This window comes from Aquarana catesbeiana, linkage group LG06 (assembly GCF_042186555.1).
Source record: "Aquarana catesbeiana isolate 2022-GZ linkage group LG06, ASM4218655v1, whole genome shotgun sequence".
In the NCBI taxonomy this organism is placed as follows: domain Eukaryota; kingdom Metazoa; phylum Chordata; class Amphibia; order Anura; family Ranidae; genus Aquarana; species Aquarana catesbeiana.
Genome location: NC_133329.1, coordinates 248,524,849 through 248,546,548, shown reverse-complemented (window position 1 = coordinate 248,546,548; position 21,700 = coordinate 248,524,849). Strand labels below are relative to the sequence as shown.

The 21,700-nt window shown below is 43.1% G+C and overlaps 1 protein-coding gene across 4 annotated transcripts in view; it reads left to right on the top strand.

Annotated features, from left to right (window-relative positions):
• Positions 1-21,700, top strand: part of ANKRD44 (ankyrin repeat domain 44) — a 232,672-nt gene that overhangs the window by 196,635 nt on the left and 14,337 nt on the right. For 2 of the 4 annotated variants that reach the window (XM_073633149.1, XM_073633148.1), the window contains exons 24-26: positions 5,049-5,194; positions 5,311-5,393; positions 21,576-21,658. In XM_073633149.1, coding sequence (XP_073489250.1) covers positions 5,049-5,194; positions 5,311-5,393; positions 21,576-21,658 — 312 coding nt within the window. The remainder of the gene's footprint in view (positions 1-5,048; positions 5,195-5,310; positions 5,394-21,575; positions 21,659-21,700) is intronic. The other 2 variants (XM_073633150.1, XM_073633151.1) reach the window with 1 other exon arrangement.

Below are 21,700 nucleotides of genomic sequence, written 5' to 3'. Positions count from 1 at the left end.
GGTACTCAGGTACTCAGATGGACTGTGACAGGTACTCAGGTACTCAGATGGACTGTGACAGGTACTTGGGTACGCGGGTACTCAGATGAATTGTGACAGGTACTCAGGTACTCGGGTACTCAGATGGACTGTGACAGGTACTCAGGTACTCGGGTACTCAGATGGACTGTGACAGGTACTCAGGTACTCGGGTACTCAAATGAACTGTGACAGGTACTCAGGTACTCAGATGAACTGTGACAGGTACTCAAGTACTTAGATGGACTGTGACAAGTACTTGGATACTCGGGTACTCAGATGAACTGTGACAGGTACTCAGATGAACTGTGACAGGTACTCGGGTACTCAGATGGACTCTGACAGGTACTCGGGTACTCAGATAAACTGTGACAGGTACTCGGGTACTCAGATGGGCTGTGACAGGTACTCGGGTACTCAGATGGGCTGTGACAGGTACTCGGGTATTTAGATGGACCGTGACAGGTACTCAGGCACTCAGATGGACTGTGACAGGTACTCAGATGGACTGTGACAGGTACTCAGGTACTCGGGTACTCAGATGGACTGTGACAGGTACTTGGGTATTCGGGTACTCAGATGAACTGTGACAGGTACTCAGGTACTCGGGTACTCAGATGAACTGTGACAGGTACTCGGGTACTCAGATGAACTGTGACAGGTACTCAGATGGACTGTGACAGGTACTTGGGTACTCGGGTACTCAGATGAACTGTGACAGGTACTCAGGTACTCAGATGGACTGTGACAGGTACTCAGGTACTCGGGTACTCAGATGAAATGTGACAGGTACTCAGGTACTCGGGTACTCAGATGGACTCTGACAGGTACTCGAGTACACAGATGAACTGTGACAGGTACTCAGGTACTCGGGTACTCAGATGGACTGTGACAGGTACTCAGGTACTCGGGTACTCAGATGAACTGTGACAGGTACTCAGATGGACTGTGACAGGTACTTGGGTACTCGGGTATTCAGATGAACTGTGACAGGTACTCAGGTACTCAAATGGACTGTGACAGGTACTCGGGTACTCAGATGAACTGTGACAGGTACTCAAGTACTTAGATGGACTGTGACAAGTACTTGGATACTCGGGTACTCAGATGAACTGTGACAGGTACTCAGATGAACTGTGACAGGTACTCGGGTACTCAGATGGACTCTGACAGGTACTCGGGTACTCAGATAAACTGTGACAGGTACTCGGGTACTCAGATGGGCTGTGACAGGTACTCGGGTACTCAGATGGGCTGTGACAGGTACTCGGGTATTTAGATGGACCGTGACAGGTACTCAGGCACTCAGATGGACTGTGACAGGTACTCAGATGGACTGTGACAGGTACTCAGGTACTCGGGTACTCAGATGGACTGTGACAGGTACTTGGGTATTCGGGTACTCAGATGAACTGTGACAGGTACTCAGGTACTCGGGTACTCAGATGAACTGTGACAGGTACTCGGGTACTCAGATGAACTGTGACAGGTACTCAGATGGACTGTGACAGGTACTTGGGTACTCGGGTACTCAGATGAACTGTGACAGGTACTCAGGTACTCAGATGGACTGTGACAGGTACTCAGGTACTCGGGTACTCAGATGAAATGTGACAGGTACTCAGGTACTCGGGTACTCAGATGGACTCTGACAGGTACTCGAGTACACAGATGAACTGTGACAGGTACTCGGGTACTCAGATGGACTGTGACAGGTACTCAGGTACTCGGGTACTCAGATGAACTGTGACAGGTACTCAGATGGACTGTGACAGGTACTTGGGTACTCGGGTATTCAGATGAACTGTGACAGGTACTCAGGTACTCAAATGGACTGTGACAGGTACTCGGGTACTCAGATGAACTGTGACAGGTACTCGGGTACTCAGATAAACTGTGACAGGTACTAAGGTACTCAGATTGACTGTGACGGGTACTTGGGTACTCGGGTACTCAGATGAACTGTGACAGGTACTCGGGTACTCAGATAAACTGTGACTGGTACTCAGATTGACTGTGACAAGTTCTTGGGTACTCGGGTACTCAGATGAACTGTGACAGGTACTTGGGTACTCAGATGGGCTGTGACAGGTACTCGGGTACTCAGATGGGCTGTGACAGGTACTCGGGTACTCAGATGGGCTGTGACAGGTACTCGGGTACTCAGATGGGCTGTGACAGGTACTCGGGTACTCAGATGGACTGTGACAGGTACTCAGATGAACTGTAACAGGTACTCGGGTACTCAGATGAACTGTGACAGGTACTCAGATGGACTGTGACAGGTACTTGGGTACTCAAATGGACTGTGACAGGTACTCGGGTACTCAGATAGACTGTGACAGGTACTCAGGTACTCGGGTACTCAGATGAACTGTAACAGGTACTCAGATGGACTGTGACAGGTACTTGGGTACTCAAATGGACTGTGACAGGTACTCAGGTACTCAGATGAACTGTGACAGGTACTCAGGTACTCGGGTACTCAGATGAACTGTGACAGAGAAGCCGAGGATGTCATACAGTATGACGCCTGCCCAGGATGGGAGATCCCATCTGCGGATGTCATATGACTATGGCCGGTATTGAAGTGGCTAATATAGAAAATGCATTATTAAATATGTCTGCATCAAAGTGCATATCAAAAGAAAAAGAAAAAAAATTATTGTATTGTAGCTTTCTTTTGGGCCGTTATGAGAAATGGCCCTCCCCAAACCGGATAGTGGGCTCCATTCACAAAGCCAAATCCGAGCATGCGGTAAGATACCGCACAGCATTTTTTAAAAACATTTTTGGGCAGTCACTAAAAAGCACTACTAAAATACAGTATGAATTATTTTATGAAGTCATGTGGTATTTTAGTAGTGAAAGTCAGCATCCTTAACATAGGCTGTAAATAGCTGGTTGTTAAGGAGCGTGCAGCCGCCGGCATCCTTAAGAACCAACAACTGTCATGGTTAAGGAGCGGGTGGCTGCTAGATCCTTAACAGAGAATGAGTCATCAGCTTTCAGAGGGGGCTCTCCGTTGACAGCTGAATGTAAAAAAAAAAATGCCGGAATGAAAAATTAGGTAAAAAATAGTGCGTGGTCCCCCCCCCCCCCCATCTATACCAGGCCATTATCCAAGCATGCAGCCCAGCCCGGCAGCCATCTGCTCCTTAACATCCATATTGTTTACTGGTTGCTAAGGATGCCAGAAGCTGCCGGTTCCTTAAATATCGCATGCCGGGACCACTACTCATTTAAACTTTATTGTAATAAACAGGGTCACTTACTAATACACAACAATATACTAATATACAACAACTTAATAATATAAACAAGGTGACCACTACATACATACAGTAGCACAGATCTAGCCATCTTGTGCTGTGCACATGAAATAATAACAGACAGAAAAGAGATACCCGGATTTAAATATACACTCAGCAGCCGCGGTTACACTATTAGATCATAGGAACACTTGCATAATAGTGTCTTCTGGTTCCGGGATTTAGTAGCATGGACAGTGCATGTGGCTGAGTCTTCCTCACTTTCCCCACTTCCTCCCTTCAGGGTTTCAAAGCCAATGACCCAGGGGCAGGAAGTGCATATATAATATATTTACAGGCATTTACAAATCCAGACAGTAGAGGTCAATAGACCCTGCAGTATCCTCAGAAGGTGCACGCAATGATTTTCTGTAAGTGATTTTGTTCATAGGCTTAGTGTTGGCAGTCTGTGTGCTATTGCACAGCAAATGCACAGACTCGTTGTGATATTCTGCACTCTCAGTATGGCCTCAATCTTCCAGGTTGAGTAAAACTGGGTGTTTAGTATGTTGTCCAGCCCGAGCTGATTTTATTTTATTTTTTTAACACAGGCTGAGAGTTTATTAAAAAATAAAAATAAAATTGCCTGGATTTGGACTTTAATTCATAGACAACTCAACCTAAATGATCAGTATATATACCAACTCTACCTTACACCATACTGACACAATGCCAACTCTACCTTACTTCTTATGGAGCAAAAATATGCTTCAGGAGCTGAAACCTTTGAAATTTCTGGTTTTATCCTTTAAGAGCTACACAGACTTTCCCTTTACTGGGACATACTGTGTGGTGTCCCTGTTAAGAACTGTGCTCACACCCCAATATTAATATACTGAATTCAGCATCCTCTGATTGATTCCTGGGAGGACTTGCTATGCATATATTTAAAGTGGTGTTCCGGCCGAAATGATACTTTTTAAATAAAAATACCCTATAATACACAAGCTTAATGTATTCTAGTAAAGTTAGTCTGTAAACTAAGGTCTGTTTTGTTAGTTTATAGCAGTATTTTGTTATTTTATAAACTTACAGCAGGCCGTGGCCATCTTAAGTGTGGGCATCTGAAGCCAGACTGTATTTCTTCCTGGATCTCATGTATTTCTTCCTAGTGATCATATAAGCAAATTGCTTACAAGACAATTATAGTGTAATCCCTTTCACCCTATCAAAAATGTTAGATACACTTTAAATTTATCACTAAGTTTGCAAGAGAATCTCAAGCTTTGTCCCTGTGAAGAATATCTGGCTATGGAAATTCTCTGAAAGCAAGGTGTTTTTAAGGTAAAGCACTGTGTTGTATCAACAAATGTCAGGAAGTCCTGAGTACTTCATCAGATCTGGAGAAGCATTTTGTCAGCCCCATCAGATGATTGGTAGTGGATCTAAACAAGGTGATCTTATTTTTTTTTCTCTAAATGCTTCACTGAAAAGGTGTATTGATGAAAGAGGACATTTTATATATTTACAGTTTTTGAATCATATTACCAATCTTCTTTTTTTATGAAATCTATTTTGTTTTTATGCCACATAAATATGTCGTAACAGACTAGAAGTTACTTTTTGCAATACAGATTTTTCTTGGGAGAGGTTTTAGAGCAATAAATACTTTATTGCACTTTCATAGATCTGGTTCTTTTTAAATTAGACTGAGCTATTGAAGCTGATTTAATGTGGCTGACATTATAAAAAGTTTGTAACTGTTTTATCTTCTCATAGGACTCCTCTTCATGCTGCAGCATTCAGAAACCACACAGAATGCATTCAACTTCTTTTAAGCTATGATGTCAATGTAAATGCTGTAGATGTAACCGGAAAGACACCGCTAATGACCGCTGTTGAAAAGGGCCATTTAAGTGCTGCAGGTTGGTGTCAAAAATATGACATTAAATTTAATCCTTTATATTTTTCCAGTTAACTGCTGTTGAACTGAAACTTGCATGCCTAGTCTTACATTCAGATTTTCTTTGATATGCTTTAGAAATTCTGATCAAAAGAACCAGTGTGGACTTGACTGCAAAGGATATTTTTTCAAATACAGCACTTCACTTGGCATGCATGGCAGTAAGTAAAAAGTATAGATTTCTCAGGTGCAGTTGACTTTGGATGACTTTAGAAACATAAATCAGGATGATGTGTTGACACTAACATCATGTTCGAAAAACATCAGGTCTTCCAATATCGCTCAAACTTGACAATGTAATTGACATTCACTCAGTTACTAAATAAAAACCTTTTTCTTTGCTACCAGTTATTATCTTAAGGTGGCAGGGGAACTGCCAGAGTTCCTTGATTAAAGGTAGCTCTTACAGCTTTAGATTTGTGCAATGCTTTGTATCATCAACGTAGAATTAGAAAAAAAAATGCCACATGAAATATTTCATTTTCCCTATTTTTTGGAAAGTGTGTTGATTGTATGGTATTAATTTATTATTAATGAATGTGTATTTTTAGACATTATTAGCAAAGTTATAAAACTACATTTCCAAGCAGAGTTGTCTATTAAATCAGCAAATCAGGCCAGCCTAACAGAAAAAAAGAGCCTTAAATGCAGCTCCCGAGAACACCAAAGGATATAAAATGCAATATATGTAATTCTACAAGAGAAAATTGCAGACTGGAAAAATATTGCAAGAAACGGTCAAAAACTCGTGACATATTACAAGAGACTCCCAGAGATTGCTATAATTACAGGTTCTTTACAAACCAGTGCATCCATAATTGTCTCCTTATAGCCACTGAGCAATCTGTTGTTGCCACATACAGTATGATAAGATTTACAGCAATTATAAAAAAAATCTGAGAAAAATACATACATTGTAAAAAAGAGAAAAGTTAGCACATAAAGATCAGAAAAATGGGGAAAAGTAGAAAGAAATAAACTGATCTAATAAACTAGCCGAAGTCTACCTAATTAATATTTTCCTTTTTTTGACCCGACTTCTAGTTGTTGCAATGCAGGTACCATGATATGGGTACACTGTGTGGCAGTTCTTATTGGGCACATGTGGTGCTGAAGGAAGCACCATACTTGTCCTCCTCATTTGTCACAGTTCACACAATGACTATCAGGCTTCATGCACACTAGAAAGCTAAAAACTGCTCTAGTCTTAGCGTTTTTTGCTGGCATTTAGCAGTATTCAGCCTAGTGTGTAAGCTATGTTTAGTAGCTTCAGTATTAAGGAGTGGGGCCGCTGGCATCTTTAACAAACAGGTGAATAGCTGGAGATTTGGTATGGATTGGGGGGGGGGGGGGGGGTGACCACAAGGCCATTTTTAACATTTTTTTTTTATTGCCGGCAATTGTTTTTTTTACATTCAGTATTAAGGAGTGGGGCCGCTGACATCCTTTACAAACAGGTGAATAGCTGGTTGTTGAGGATCGGGCCGAGAAGTGTCCCTAACAATGGATGAGTCATCAGCTGTCGGGGGTTCCCCGCTGATAGCTGAATGTAAAAAAAAATTGCCGGCAATAAAAGAATTTGAAAAAAAAATGGCCTTGTGGTCACCCCCCCCCCCCCCCCCAATCCATACCAGAGGGTCTGGTATGAATTTTAAGGGGAATCCCACACCAAAAATGTTTTAAAAAATGGCGTCTGGTCCCCCCAAAATCCATAGCAGACCCTTATCTGAGCATGCATCTTTGAAGGCCAGGAAAGGGGGGAATGAGCGAGCACCCCCCCCAAACAATACTGGGCCACATGCCCTCACACAGGGGCAAGGGGCCCCCTCTCCCAAAGCACCTTATCCCTATGTTGATGGGGACAAGGGCCTCTTCCCCAGTGGTTGTGGGAGTCTGCAGGTGGGGGGGCTTATCAGAATCTGGAAGTCACTTTTAACAAGGGAGCCCCCAGATCCCCCCCCCCGATCCCACATGTGAATGAGTATGGGGTACATAGTGTGGGTGAGCAGCTCTGAACGAAACTAGCATTTGCCACACATCAACTTAACCAAAACCTGGTAGGATACTTCTCAGTCCCAGAGCTACAGAGTCGCACGCACAGTAGGACTTCATGGAGTGCACAGTAGGACTTCATGGAGTGCATAAAGTGCATGGAGACTCCTAGTGTACAAAACTTGTCCTTTTTTTCATTATATAAGGCAACACTACATATGTGCATATGGATACAAGACTGAAAAGGATGCTAGAGGCCTTGTTCAGGACAAAGTAGGCAAAATGCCATACGTTGGTTTGAGATCTGTTTGTGTAGGTTAATGGTATCAATTACCATTTGTAATTTTTTGTTCTTAAAAGGTATCTGTCTTGGAGATTTCTCCATAGACCAATCAATGCTTTTCCATAATTTTCAAGGTAAACTTGAATTTAAAGCCCAAACAAACTCCAAATATTTCTTCATTGCATTATCTACATGGTTTGCCCTTATGCCCTTTTTTTCTGTAGTTGGTTTATATCCTCTCTCCTAGCATGCACGGACCTTAAAGGTTAAGTTCACCTTCTAGAGCATGTTACATCTTAAATCCATATATAGGGTGTAACTCCAGTACATGTCCCTCCGATCTCCTTCTTGTGACAGTAGGCAAGGGATCCTCTCCCTGCTTTCACATTTTTATAACAGTGCAGCTGTGTGAGGCTCTGCCCGCAGAGACGCATCATTCATTTACAGGAACTTGTGAATGTGAGAACTGTCCTGTTTTCTATGACAGCAGATAGCTTGTGGTTCTCAATGAACAGTGAGACTGCTGATGAGCATGCTTGTAGTTCATTCACAAGCCCTGCAACTTTCAAACTCACAGCCAGTAGGAAGGTACGTCCTGAAAGCTCCCATGATCTACTGATTACAAGTGCAATGCTTTGCAGGCTCCGGCGCGGAAAAAAAAAGGCACATTTTTTATTTTCAAATATAGTTTAAGAGATTTTTAAAACATTATCAGAGTATATGAATGCCGTTACACATAGCATTATCTAACATCACCTTTTCGTAACAAGGTGGGATACAACAAGAATGTCTTCTATCTGTGTGTCTTAAATTTGTAAATTACAACCAAAAATCTAAATTTTTTTCCGCCTGCTCAACCATAACATATTAGGAACAACTAATTACCCATCTGCACAAAACAGTCCTATCTGCTTGTCAGTACAGGAGGATACAAGGCATAGGGGAAGCACATGCAGACACCGGGTACCCCGATCACTCTGGGCTCCCTATGGCGACAGGCAATGTACCCCACAAACCTCGATCTTCTTTCCACACATGCTTCCCAGGAAGTCATCTGTGCTGTTGCTAGTGTATTAGGTGGTTCCAGTCAAGTAGTTGATCCAGGGGTATGCACATTTGTTTCTGCAAACATATGTGCAATTATTATTTTTTCCCAAAAGGTGAACTTAGCCTTTAAATTGGTATTAAAGCAGTATTAAACCCAGAACCAAAAATGTAATATATTGCAGCTTACCAATCAGTACATGTGGTGGCTGCATTTGTTTTCTTTTTTAGGCTTTTTCCCTCTGGTTTCACCTGGTGATCTGGCCGGTAACACACCTCTTGTATTAGAATTCCCCCACTCTGGATGAGGGAGCACAGGGGCACCTTTGGACAGCAGTTTTGTCAGTCTGGGGGGAGGGGAGCATTGGATATAGTAGCACAAACTTGTCAAACTTTCAATTTCATCTCAGGCCGCATCAGCATTATGGTTGCCCTCAAAGGGTCGGTTGCATCTGTAGGACTATATAAATTTATCCAGGGTTTTTTTTCTTAGAGAATAGGTGCTGGAACTCAACCATGCCCCCCTGCCAAATCGCTTAAAACAGGGGGTGTGGTAAAATTACTTTAACAAAAAAAAAAGAAAATTGCTATAACAGTGGGAGGATCTTATAGGGGCGATAAATATCAGGAGTGCATTATGTGAAGAGTTCAGGTTTGCGCTGTGTATATAGTGCAGAGTTCAGGGGTGCGCTGTCTACAGACTGCTGGTTACAAGTGACAGTGGTGAGCATAGTTCAGGGGTGCTCTATATACCGAGTGCATGGTTCAAGGGTGTGCTATGTACTGAGTGTAGTTTCAGGGGTGAGCTAAGTACATAGTACAGAGCTCAGGGGTCCTCTATATGCTGAGTGCAGGGTTCAGGAGTGCCCTATGCACAGAGTGCAGATTCCAGGGGTACTCTACGTATATAGTGCAAGAGTCCAGGGGTGTGCTGTCTACAGAGTGCAGGGTTGGAAGTGACAGTGGTGAGCGAGGAGCGGAGGGTGAGAGCCAAAAGCAGTGGCCTTGTGTTTGACACATATGCAGTAGCAGATTTAGATATATTAGCAAATTGAAGCCAAGTTCCAGCTAATACTATATAAGCAGTTACAGCAAACATTTTTTTTCCTTTTGGATAAAGGTTTTATATAAAAAAAAAAAACATCTCATCATTGCTAAGCACCTCTGTCTTTGGTAAATGCTTTGTCTCAACCCTGTAACTGATATACTGTATCTGCAGGACAGCTTGTTCTTTTAAAAAACATCAAACTACAGCATCTGGTCAGATCACCAGTTAAACATAGAATAAAGAAGGCCAAAAAAAGAAAGGTAATGTAGACATCACATCTAAGCATTGGTAAGCTGCAATACAGTAAACGTCACCATAACTACTGGAGATTCCCCACTGGAAGATTTCCCTCTATTCCTGTTCTAGGACCAACCCAAAATTTGTCATTTTACTTTCACTTTTGATGATAACAGAAAAAAGAATGAATGGTGAATCTCTGTAATGGAGGCAGAGAAAACACTAAAATCCTGACAAGTGTTCCAAACCTTCTTCATTCTATCCTAAAAAAAAAATTGCCTTTACTTTATGGTCATATAGCCTGGATCCTGATGTTTTTTTTCAAACACCTGCAATTTGAAAAGTATGTAGGGTGCCATTGCTAGCTTTCTTCAGAAAATGCTGGTTAATTAGCTGTGTCTTGGTTCAGTACTTTTAAATTATAGACCTGGAACAAGCAAGCTGAAAATGAGTGTAACCGAAGCATCAGAATTCCTGATTTCTCAGGTCATTGACTCATAAAGCATTGAAAAGTCAATGGCAGCCTACACAATTCCCTCATTACAAGTCTCCTTTGAATATGGTAAGTATTTTTAGAAACTGGGTCAGCACACATTATATATATATATATACATAATGTGTGTGTATGTGTATATATATATATATATATATATATATATATATATATATATATATATATATGCAGCATTCTCATATATCAAATTCAAATACAAATTAGTTACAATGCATGCACAGTATATAATGCTATATACAGTATATTAAATACATCATCTTCAGTTTCTAAAAAGAAACCTTACTAACACATACAGCATAAATCAACAGTAGGATTGATATCAACGTATAACTGAATAGCTGAGCTATATCGAACCTGGCAAATCTTTGTCTAGAAGAACAGTTTCAGACCAAATAGGTTAGATAAACTTAACACAACACAAGGGGTGCATATAGGGTTTTTTTTAAATATACTTGCAGATTTGGCTGTTGGATAAATACTTTTATAGTTCAAAGACCCCATAGTCATTGTCTTAAAGTGGCTCTAAAGCCTGAAGGTTTTTTTACCTTAATGCATTCTCTACTCTAGGGTAAAAAACCTTCTGAGCTACAGGATTCTCCCCCCCCCCCCTCCCCCACTCATACATACCCGAACCGACCCTGATCCAGCGATGTGTGCGAGAGCAGCGGTTCTCACCATTGTCTCTCTCCTCACTGGGCAGATTGATAGCAGCAGCTGTGACGAGGGAGCAGGGCTGAGCCTCCCGGTTTGTGTCAATGGACACCCCCATAGAAAGCGAGTGCCCCCATAGGAAGCGGTTTTCTATGGGGGCACTCACCAAAGAGGAGGAGCCTGGAACGCTGGCGGGAGACCTCAGAAGAGGAGGATCGGGGCTTTTCTGCCCAAAACGAATGCACAGAGCAGGTAAGTATAATTTGTTTATTATTTTAATTAAAAAATGAAGGTTTAATAATACTTTAAGCTTACCATAGAAGGATCTAATTTCAGCTGGTTCTGCAGGAAGCAAGGACACATTTCGAATCGGCTTCTTTTGAACAAAACTGTTGGAAATCTTTAATATGATTAGTGGCTGCTGATAATTGGCTGCAGCACTGATCAGTGTATTCTAACAGCAGAGGAGTCAGAATACAATAGCACAGTAGAGAGGATTCCTCTAACCATCTCGCTTATGTGGATGGGGCTACCCGTTCATTTTTTTTTTTTGTTTAGATTAGCTCTCTATGCCCTTAGTGCTGTGTGTTTGATGTACTGTATATGGTGTTCAAAGTTAATTGTCTAATTACAGCATACACTAAAGTGATATTAAAGTCTCAATTTTTTTTGTTTAAAAATAACAAACATGTTATACTTACCTGCTTTGTGCAGTGGTTTTGCACAGAGCAGCACGGATCCTCCTATTCTTGGGTACTTTGCCAGTGCTCTTGGTCACTCCCTCCTGTTGAGTGCCCCTACAGCAAGCAGTTTGCTATGGGGGCACCCGAGCCAAGCTGCAGCTCTGTGTGTCCATTTAGACATGGAGCCTGCAGCCCCAGCCCCTCTCTCTCTTCATTGGCTCACTGACTTTGATTGACAGCAGCGGAGCCAATGGCGCTTCGTTCCTGTGTCTCAGCCAGTGAGGAGGGAGAGTCTCTGATAGCCAAGTCTCTCGTGCAACATTGCCGGATCGAGATGGGGCTCAGGTAAGTATTAGAGGGACTGAGGGGGGCTGCTGCACACAGAAGGCTTTTTATCTTAATGCATAGAATGCATTAAGATAGAAAACCTCCTGCCTTTACAACTAATTTAAATATGGAATCACCAGCATATTATTTGATGGGAATAAAGTAGAAAGTCCCTGTTAAAAAAAATCTAATGAACCCAATTTATTAAAGTCAGCATCTTCTTTAGGAGGCTGTATTTATTGAAAATAGGTTTAATTCACTAAGAGTTTGAAGACACCATATGTAAAAAAAAACCTGCTGCTACCTACAGATACCTACAGCAACCTCCATAACTGGCCAAATGCTGGGTTGTTCTGACAGTCAAAGCTCTGACGCTTCCAGGTAGTGTTGAAGTTTGCCTGAGCTACCTCCTGAACATTCCAATTAGCCAGTTAGGAAATCCATTACAGAGGTGGGCTAGTAGGAATGTGTGTAGGTAAATGGTAGTTGAAAACTTCAACACCACTTAGAAGTGTTGAAGTTTTGCCTGTCCTAACGGCCTAAAGGCTCTAGGTGTCTGTGCCACCTGTAGCGCTGTAGCAGTTTTTTTTTAATTAGAACTGAAGTTTTGTTTTTGTTTTGTTTGGCCTTTTTAATTGCAAACACTCTGAAATTGCAGGTAAAATAGTGCATGCATGCAAAACTAAGGGGTTGATTTACTACAGGGAAATCGCACATTGCAAAGGAACTTTTTCCAGAGCTTAATGAATGATGTGAAGCTGTGCTGACTTCCATCATCCAATCATGTGCAAGCAAAAAACGGAAAATTGTATACTCACCTTTCCGTAATTTTCCTTTCCTGACACATCCCATGGTAGCACACACTGGGTTTTGACTCCGCCCCCACAACCTGATAGGACTGATTAGCTATAAGTTTTTGAAGAGGAGCCCCCTGCTGCATTCTCAGTATCTATCACCTTATATGGGTGGGTATCTGTGTGCTGCCATGGGATGCGTCAGAAAGGAAAAGGTGAGTATACAATTTTCCGTTTTCCTGACGCATCATGGCAGGACACACACTGGGAAATAACTCACTACATGGGTGGGTGCTTTGCAAGAGATTTATTTTATTCACAGGATATGGAAGAATTCGCTTTAATGATCGATCTCCCAAATTCAACAGTCGTTAAACGAGCCGGGTCTATTCTGTAGTGAGACATGAACGTGGTTCTAGAAGACCAAGTTGCTGCTTTGCAAATAGTTTCTGGAGACAATCTACAATACGCTGCCCACTGCCAGATGTCGCCACTGCCCTGGTCGAATGAGCCTTTAGGTCGTTAGGTATTGGAAAATGCTGGATTGCATATGCTTTTTTAACCACTTCAATACCAGGCACTTAGACACCTTCCAGCCCAGGCCAATTTTCACCTTTCAGTGCTGTCGCAATTTGAATGACAATTGCGCGGTCATGCTACACTGTACCCAAACAAATTTTTTATATTTTGGTCCCACAAATAGAGCTTTCTTTTGGTGGTATTTGATCACCTCTGCGGTTTTTATTTTTTGCGCAACAAATAAAAAAAGAAACGAAAATTTCGAAAAAAAACAAGTTTTTCTTTGTTTCTGTTAAAATTTTTTGTAAATAAGTACGCTTTCTCCTTCAATGATGAGCACTGATATGGCTGCACTGATGGGCACTGATACGGCGGCACTGATGGGCACCGATGAGGTGGCACTGATGAGGTGGCACTAACGGGCACTGATGATGGGCACTGATAGGCGGCACTGATGGGCACTGATAGGTGGCACTGATGGGCACTGATAGGTGGCACTGGTATGCGGCACTGATGGGCACTCATAGGTGGCACCGATGGGGACTCATAGGCGGCACTGATGGGCACTCGTAGGTGGCATTGATTGGTACATATGGGTGGCACTGATGGGTACATATGGGTGGCACTGATGGGTACTTATGGGTGGCACTGTTGTGTGGCACTGATGGGCACTGATAGGTGGGCACTGATGGGCACAGATGGGCACAGATGGGCACTGACAGGTGGCACCGATGGGCAATGACAGGTGGCACCGATGGGCAATGACAGGTGGCACTGATAAAACATTGCTGGGCAGATCTGGGCATTGCTGGGCAGATCAGTGACATAATGGTGCCAATCAGTGCCCATTTTTGGGCACTGATTGGCACAGATTGGGCACATGTGGATAGCCATGGGGTACATACCTGGCCATCCACGTTGCCCCTTCCCTGGTGGTCCTAGTGGCATCCCTGGTGGTCCAGTGTGGTGATCTGAGGGGGGGCTGCGCTGATAAACAATCAGCGCAGACCCCCCCTGCCAGGAGAGCTGCCGATCGGCTCTCCTCTACTCGCGTCTGTCAGACGCGAGTGAGGAAGAGCCGATCAACGGCTCTTCCCATTGACAGCGTGATCAGCCGTGATTGGACACCGGAGGCTCTTTACCAAGATCAGTGTAGCGGTGTGTCAGGCTGACACACCGCTCCACCGATCGCCGCGATGCGTGCCAACGGGGGCCGCGGCGGCATGTTATCCTGCTGGACGTCATATGACGTCCAGTCAGGATAACAGAACCACTTCCCGGACGTCAATCCGCTATAGGGCGGGGGCGGGAAGTGGTTAATGATCTTTATTAGCCAAGAGGCTATTGTCCTGGAAGACGCTGCCTGACCTTTCTTAGGGCCGTACGGTATGACTAGCACATTTTCTATTTTTCTGAATGGTTTAGTGTCCTCCAGATATGAAGAAATAAGTGATTAAATATCTAGTTCATGTGGATTCCCTTGGTTAGTGAAGAATGCTGGTAAAGTGATCTCTGGATTGAAGTGGAAAGCGGATGCCACTTTAGGTATGAATTGTTCAGATGGTGTTAATACAACTCTATCAGGATAGAACAGCAAATGTGGCTCTTTTATTGAAAGTGCTTGCAGCTCAGACACTCTTTTTGCAGAAGTTATTGCCACTAAAAAGGTTAATTTGAGGGTTAGATCCCATACAGACACTGACTCCAAAGGAAAAAATGGTTCTTTTGATAAGGCTTCTAGCACTATTGTTAAGTCCCATGTCGGGGAGGTCAGCTTCCTGAGTGGTCTTAGTTTCAAACATGCTTTTTGAAATTGGATTGAAGGCCCATTTGATTCCCATCATGGCTGATAAGGCAGATATTTGAACCTTTAGGGTGCTTGAACTTAGACCCCTCTCCAGACCTAGTTGTAGAAATTCAAGAATTTGTGACACTGTAGGAGAAAGTGGGTCCCAGGACTGTTCTTGTGCTAACGTAGTGAATTTTTCCCAAATTCTGTTATAAGTGCCGTTAGTCAACTTTTTCCTTGCCTGTTGTAAGGTGGCCACCACCCTTAGAGAGCAACCTTGATCTAGAAGCCTCTCCCTTTCAACTTCCAAGCCATTAGGTGTAACCTTTCTGGTGCTGGATGTAGGAACTGGCCCTGTGAGAGTAGATCTGGAGTTACCGGAAGGAGTAATGGGTCCTCTGTACTCAGTTGTAGGATGGTCGTGAACCATGGCCTCCGTGGCCAAAACGGTATTACCACAATCACCGTGGATGTTGAGTTCCTTAGGCTGGCTAGGAACCTGGCTATTAAGGGGATTGGAGGGAATATGTAACCTAAACGGAACATCCACTGGTGATGGAGACAGTCGACCCCTAATGCTGTTGGATAGGCGACACTCGCCAGGAACTTGGCACACTTGTTGTTCATTGGAGTTGCTGCCAAGTCGATATGGGGAATTCCCCATTTGTGTGTTAGAAGGGAAAAAGCTTGGTGACTTAGTGACCATTCGTTGTTCGAGATGAACGTTCGGCTTAGATTGTCCACAAGTTGGATCTGCAGTGCCGGGACATACACTGCTTTCAGGTCTTCCAAATGGATCTGGGCCCAGTCGAGGATAGAACGCACCTCCCGCATGAGGGTGCTGCTCCGGGTGCCCCATTGCCTTCAGATGTAGTTCACTGCCACCGTATTGTCCATGCATACTAATACACTCCTTCCTGTGAGTGATGGCCTGAATGCTAGGAGAGCCTGAAAGGTGGCCCTGAGTTCTAGAATGTTCGATACTATGCCCTGGGGGCGAAAAAACCAGCGGCCTTGTACCGCTTGATCCTGGTAATGTGCCCCCCAACCTTGTAGGCTGGTGTCCGACATGACTATTTCCAGCTGAGGGGGCACAATGTGTCGATGACGTTTTAGGTTGCTGATTCGCGACCACCACCATGCAGATTGTTTCACCGATTGGTTGATGAAAGTTTGTTGACTCATTGATTTTCCATTCCATTGTTTCAGGAGTGATATCTTGAATTTCCTCATATGCCACTGGGAACACCGGACCATTGGAAAGGTGGCAGACATGAATCCCAATATGCTGAGACATGTTCTGGCAGATAGGTGTGTTGCTTCCATTAGTCTTTTTATTTTCTGGACCAAATGTCCTTTTTTTTCCTGAGGGAGACTCACCGTGTTGGCATTGGTGTCGAGTTCTGCTCCCAAAAAGATCATTGATTGGGTTGGCTCCAGACTGCTTTTTTTCCAATTTATCATCCGAATTGATGTAATGTGGATATTAGTATTTTCCGATGTTGGAGAAGTAACTGTTGGCTGTTGGCCAAGAGTAGCATATCGTCGAGATAGTGGTGGACTCTTAGTCCCTTCTCTCTCAGATATGCTATGATTGGAAGCAGGATTTTTGTGAATGTTCTGGGAGCCGTAGATATCCCAAATGGGAGACTTCGGAATTGAAAATGTTGTCGCCCGATTGCAAACCGAAGGTATTTTTGAAAACTTGTGTATATAGGAATATGGAGATGGGCGTCGCATAAATCTATTGATAGCATCCAGTCTCTTGTATTTATTGCCAGTAGTATAGATCGAAGACTCTCCATTTTGAAAGACTCTACCAGGATCATTCTGTTGAGGTTCTCTAGAACCGGACGCAGGTCTCCTATTTTTTTCTTGACAAGAAAAAGGGGGGAATAAAAGCCTTTGCCTTTCTGATGCTGAGGAACTTCTACAATCGCGTGTTTCTGTAGTAACTCTAGTACATATTTGATCATAAGCTTTCACTTTGGAAGAGATGATGGTAGTCGGGTGTTCAGGAAGTGATCTTTGGGGTTTCTGTATTTGAAACTCCATTTGTGGCCCTCGCGGACTGTGGCTATTGTCCACGGATCTTTTATATGTTCTACCCACACCTGTGTAAACAGCCTGAGCCTGGCTCCCACTGTATTAGGAGTTTTGGACTTCTGTGTCCTCAGGAAAGATGATAGGGTATTATGCCAATTTCGCTTGAACTCTTTGCCTGGTCTGTATGATCTGGCTTCTCTGTATCGTTCAGGAAGATTGCGTCTAAAAGGGTGAACTTTCTGCTGTTTTGGTCTTCGGTCAGAGGGAATAAGGCCCGATTTTCCCCCCTGTGACCTTCGAGATGGCTAGGTCTAACTTAGGGCCGAACAGGTTGGTTCCGTCATAGGGGATCTTGCATCAATTCGATTTGGAAACTGTATCTGCTACCCACGGCTTTAACCATAAGGCTCTCCTGGACATGACCGAGGACAGCATCGCCCCTGCTGCCGATCTTATTATATCTACTGATGCTTCGGCTACGAAGTCTCCTGCTAAGCTGAGTTTATGTAGTGCAGATATGATTCTCTCCTGATCAGCTGCTTCTGACAGTAGTTTTTCAATGTTAGAGGTCCAGCTACTAATTGCTCTGCCGACTGCTGCTAGTGTGATAGCTGGTCTGCATGCTCCTCCTGCTGCTGAATAGGCTTTCTTGAGATCGAGGTCGATTTTCAGGTCCAAGACATCCCTGAAAGTCACTGCGTCCTCTATTGGCAATGTCACATGTCTGGCCAGACGCATTAATGATGCGTCTACTACAGGTGCCGTGATGAGAGGGTTTACGGCTGGTTCCTTTAAAGGATATAGCTTTGCTATCCTATTGTTTAGGCTGGACTCTTTGTCAGGGTTTTGCCACTCGTCTTTAATGAACTCTTCGGGTTCATCGATAAAAGGAAAGGTCTCTGGATCCCTTTTTAGGTTAGGGAAATATTTTCTGAGCTTGCGGGGCGATTCCTTTGGTTCCTCCCAACCAATTGCCTCCTTTACTGACCTTGCAAAGGGGTCTATTAAAGCAAAATCAAAGCCAATTGACACTGGAGAATCTTCTTCGGCTGATTAGTCGTCTGATTCTTGCAGTACGCAGGTGACTGTTGCTGATGTGCTTTAAACTGGTCTAACTGGTTCTGTGGCTGATACCTGCAGAATTGATTCTTTAACAGACTCTCTGATTATGTTTGATACTTTAAATGCATCCGATTCCTTTTCCCTAGTGGCTTCTTCAGCACATGTTTGGCAAGCTAACTTGTTAGGAAGCGCTTGTGCTTCGCATATCCAGCAGGCATTGGCTGCAGATTGGTTATGGTGGTCGTGTTGTGTTTGGTGGGAGGATGATGTTTTACTGTGTTGGTGGGAGGAAGTTCTTGACCGGCTTCTTCCAGAGTGTGAATGTCTTGAAGGGGATCTCTCTTTCCGTTTAGAATAAGATGATTTGGACGACCTGCCAGGGCTATCAGAATAAAGTGATATTAGTGGCATGGCTCTCTTTTACTCCTCTTCACTACTTACCAAAACATAATGCCTCTTACCTTACTGGCTGTGGATGATCTGCTGGGGCAGCGGCCTCCATGAGCAATAGATAGAGTGTATCTGGGAAGGGAAGGGTTAACCCTGTGAAGCTCAGTACAGCATATTCAGCATGCATTAGCAGGTATAGTAAAAGAGCCATGAGAAGGAAGATAATTTCTTACCAGGTCAGAGGGTAGCCAGGGAGCGGTGGCAGCAATAGGAGATGTAGAAAAGGCAGGGTGCGAGCGTTCTGGATACAGTCCAATGACCTGTGCAGTCAAACAGCATAAACATAATTTTTTAAATAGACCGCCGTTGCGGCGGAAGTGACACAGGCGCCGAGCATGCGCCAAGCGATCCGTGGCACCCAGCCCATCTTTGATACTGGTGAAAGGAGATAGATGCCTACATCACTTCCGGTCGCGCCGACAAGCCGATCACGGCCACCATCTTGGGAAGGTCAAGGCAGCCGGAGGACTAAAAGGCTCAGCAGTGAGGAAAGAGGAAAAAAGGAAAGAAATAAGGTAAAATCAAACGGAAAGAGACTTAAAAAGGGAGAACATATAAAAGGTAAAAGATGGAGGCCGCTGCGTGGTGGTGTAAGCCTGTTTAAGGCTTGTAAAAAGACAATGTAGCCCCCCTGAGACCATCGGAATGGGGTCCCTGCATAGAGCTCATTTAGAGACTGTACAGTCAGGGCTTCCAACTAGGAGAGGCTGAAACTAGCTGGGGCGAAACGGTAAGAGGTCCGTGCTTTATCTTGGTCAGTCCTAACAGGTGAGGAAAAAAAAGGAGAATGCAGCGGGGGGCTCCTCTTCAAAAACAGCTAATCAGTACTATCATGTTGTGGGGGCGGAGTCACAACCCAGTGTGTGTGCTGCCATGATGCGTCAGGAAATTGAGTTTTTTTTATTTCCTTGTATGTTACTGGGTATTTTTTGAAAAGTGAAACACCCTCCTTATTTACTAAGCTCTGGGGCAAACTTCCTTGCAAAGTGAACAGTCTATTTGCCTTTAGTAAATCAATCCCACAGGCTTTATATGGTGTGATATACACAATTGGACACAATGTTGATTTACTAAAGGCAAATAAATTGTTCACTTTGCCAGGGAAAAAAAAAGATTGAAAAGAATACTTAGACTCCATGGACACTAGCGTTATAAGCTTGAAAAACGCTAGAGAAACTGCTGGATGCAAAATGCTGATAATAGTTTTTTTTGTGCTGGCTTGTAGTAGCGTTTTAATAGCTTTTAGACGTTTTTAGTGTTTAAGAGTGTTAGTGTTTTATTAGCGTTTTTACAGTACATGAAGATAAAAAAAGCTTGAAACATGCTGTTAAGAGAATCTTAGTAGCATTTAGGAGTGTTTAGCATTTTTTTTCTGCTGAAAAATCTCTACAAAAACAGTTTTTTTCTGCTCCTAGATGCTGCTGAAGTAGTGTGCATGGAAAAATAGGATAACACCATTAGCTTCTATGAGCAGAAAAAAATGCTAATAGCTTCTAGGAGCTTAAGAAAATGCCAAGGGAAAAAAAAAAGTTTTCCCCAGAGTTTGGTAAAAGAGTCTTCCATCATTCGATCATGTGCAAGCAAAAATACTGTGTTTTTTTTTTTTATATTTTACTTGCATGTGATTGGGTATTCTTTGAAAAATGAAAATGTACCATGTTCAATAACCTAAGGAAAAATTCCCTTGAAAAATTAATATTAAATTTTGCCTTTTGTAAATTAACCCTTATGTGTCTTGTGGCTTTTCTGGAAGGTCTTCCAGCTGCTGTACAGGACCTGGCATTCTCTATAACCTATTTGCTTCAGCTCTGCAAGCTCCATAGCTTCCTTTTTAGTATGATTATATGCTCCTAATATCTACAGGGAACTGGGGGGTGGGGGGGGGTTTTGGGGGGTTAGGTGGTCCAAACCCTTCCCCCAGCTCAAGAAGGCTGTAAGGAGATCCAGATTTAAGATCACACCTGTGACCCAGTTTAAAAACTGTTTAAGTCTTTTCATTCTGCAGGAGGCACCGTCAGCTTTCAACTTCTGCTGGATGGTGTCTCTTATACAGCAGGATTAAGTTGGATGAGAGAGGCTGGGAAGAGTGTTGGAGTTTGGTTTGAGATATGAGAACCATTGGGCAGGTGAGCTTGGGATTGGAGAGCAGGGCTGTTTGTAGGGCTGAGCAATAGAGGTCTGGCATAGGGATGAGCATATTAATATTTTATATGCATGCAGGAGGTGGTATAAATATCCAGTTATGGTTGTGTGAGTCAGACGCCCACTATTAGTGCAATTATGCCACACCCACAATTTGCCATGCTGCTCTGTGTACATTACCTCATTCTTCCCTCCTGTGTGCTTAAGGGCATCACAAGGCTCTCAAAGTCCTTGCAATGGCCCTGGCTGGCTAATTTGAGGGAGCTGGAACCCCCCCCCCCATAAAAATTATCTGTGCCTCTGAATTGTAGCACCCCTTCATCACCTTCCACTAAGGCTGAAGAATCAATTAGGCATAATGGCATATGGATAAATAAAATAATGATAATGCAAAAAGTAACACAGGTTTGCTTTACACATTCATGCACAATTTTTAACTTGCATTTTCTGAGTCTGCATTAAAAAAAAAAACTACTTTCAATTTTTGGAGTCTCTTTAACATCTGCTAATTGAACAGAGTGTTATAATCTAAAGTGATGTCTGGGGTGTAATAATTCTGCAATAGGTATCTGCTATAAGGTTTGCTAAAATAAAATCCTTTTTCTGTAAATGGTGGGTGTTGAGGTTGATGATCTCATTTCTCATGTAATACATTTTGGGACTAGCTGGCACAGAGTTTCTGCCAACTCAAGACAGAATGTCATCTATGTTTTACTCACATTTTGAAATTAGTTTTTGAAAACTATATAATTTTACTTGCAGGGACATGAAAGTTGTGTACTTTTAATCATTGACAAGATAAAAGACCAGAACCTTATTAATTCAGCAAACACTGCATTGCAAACGTAAGTTCTAGCTTCTGTTTTCTTGTACTGTTATGGAGTAAA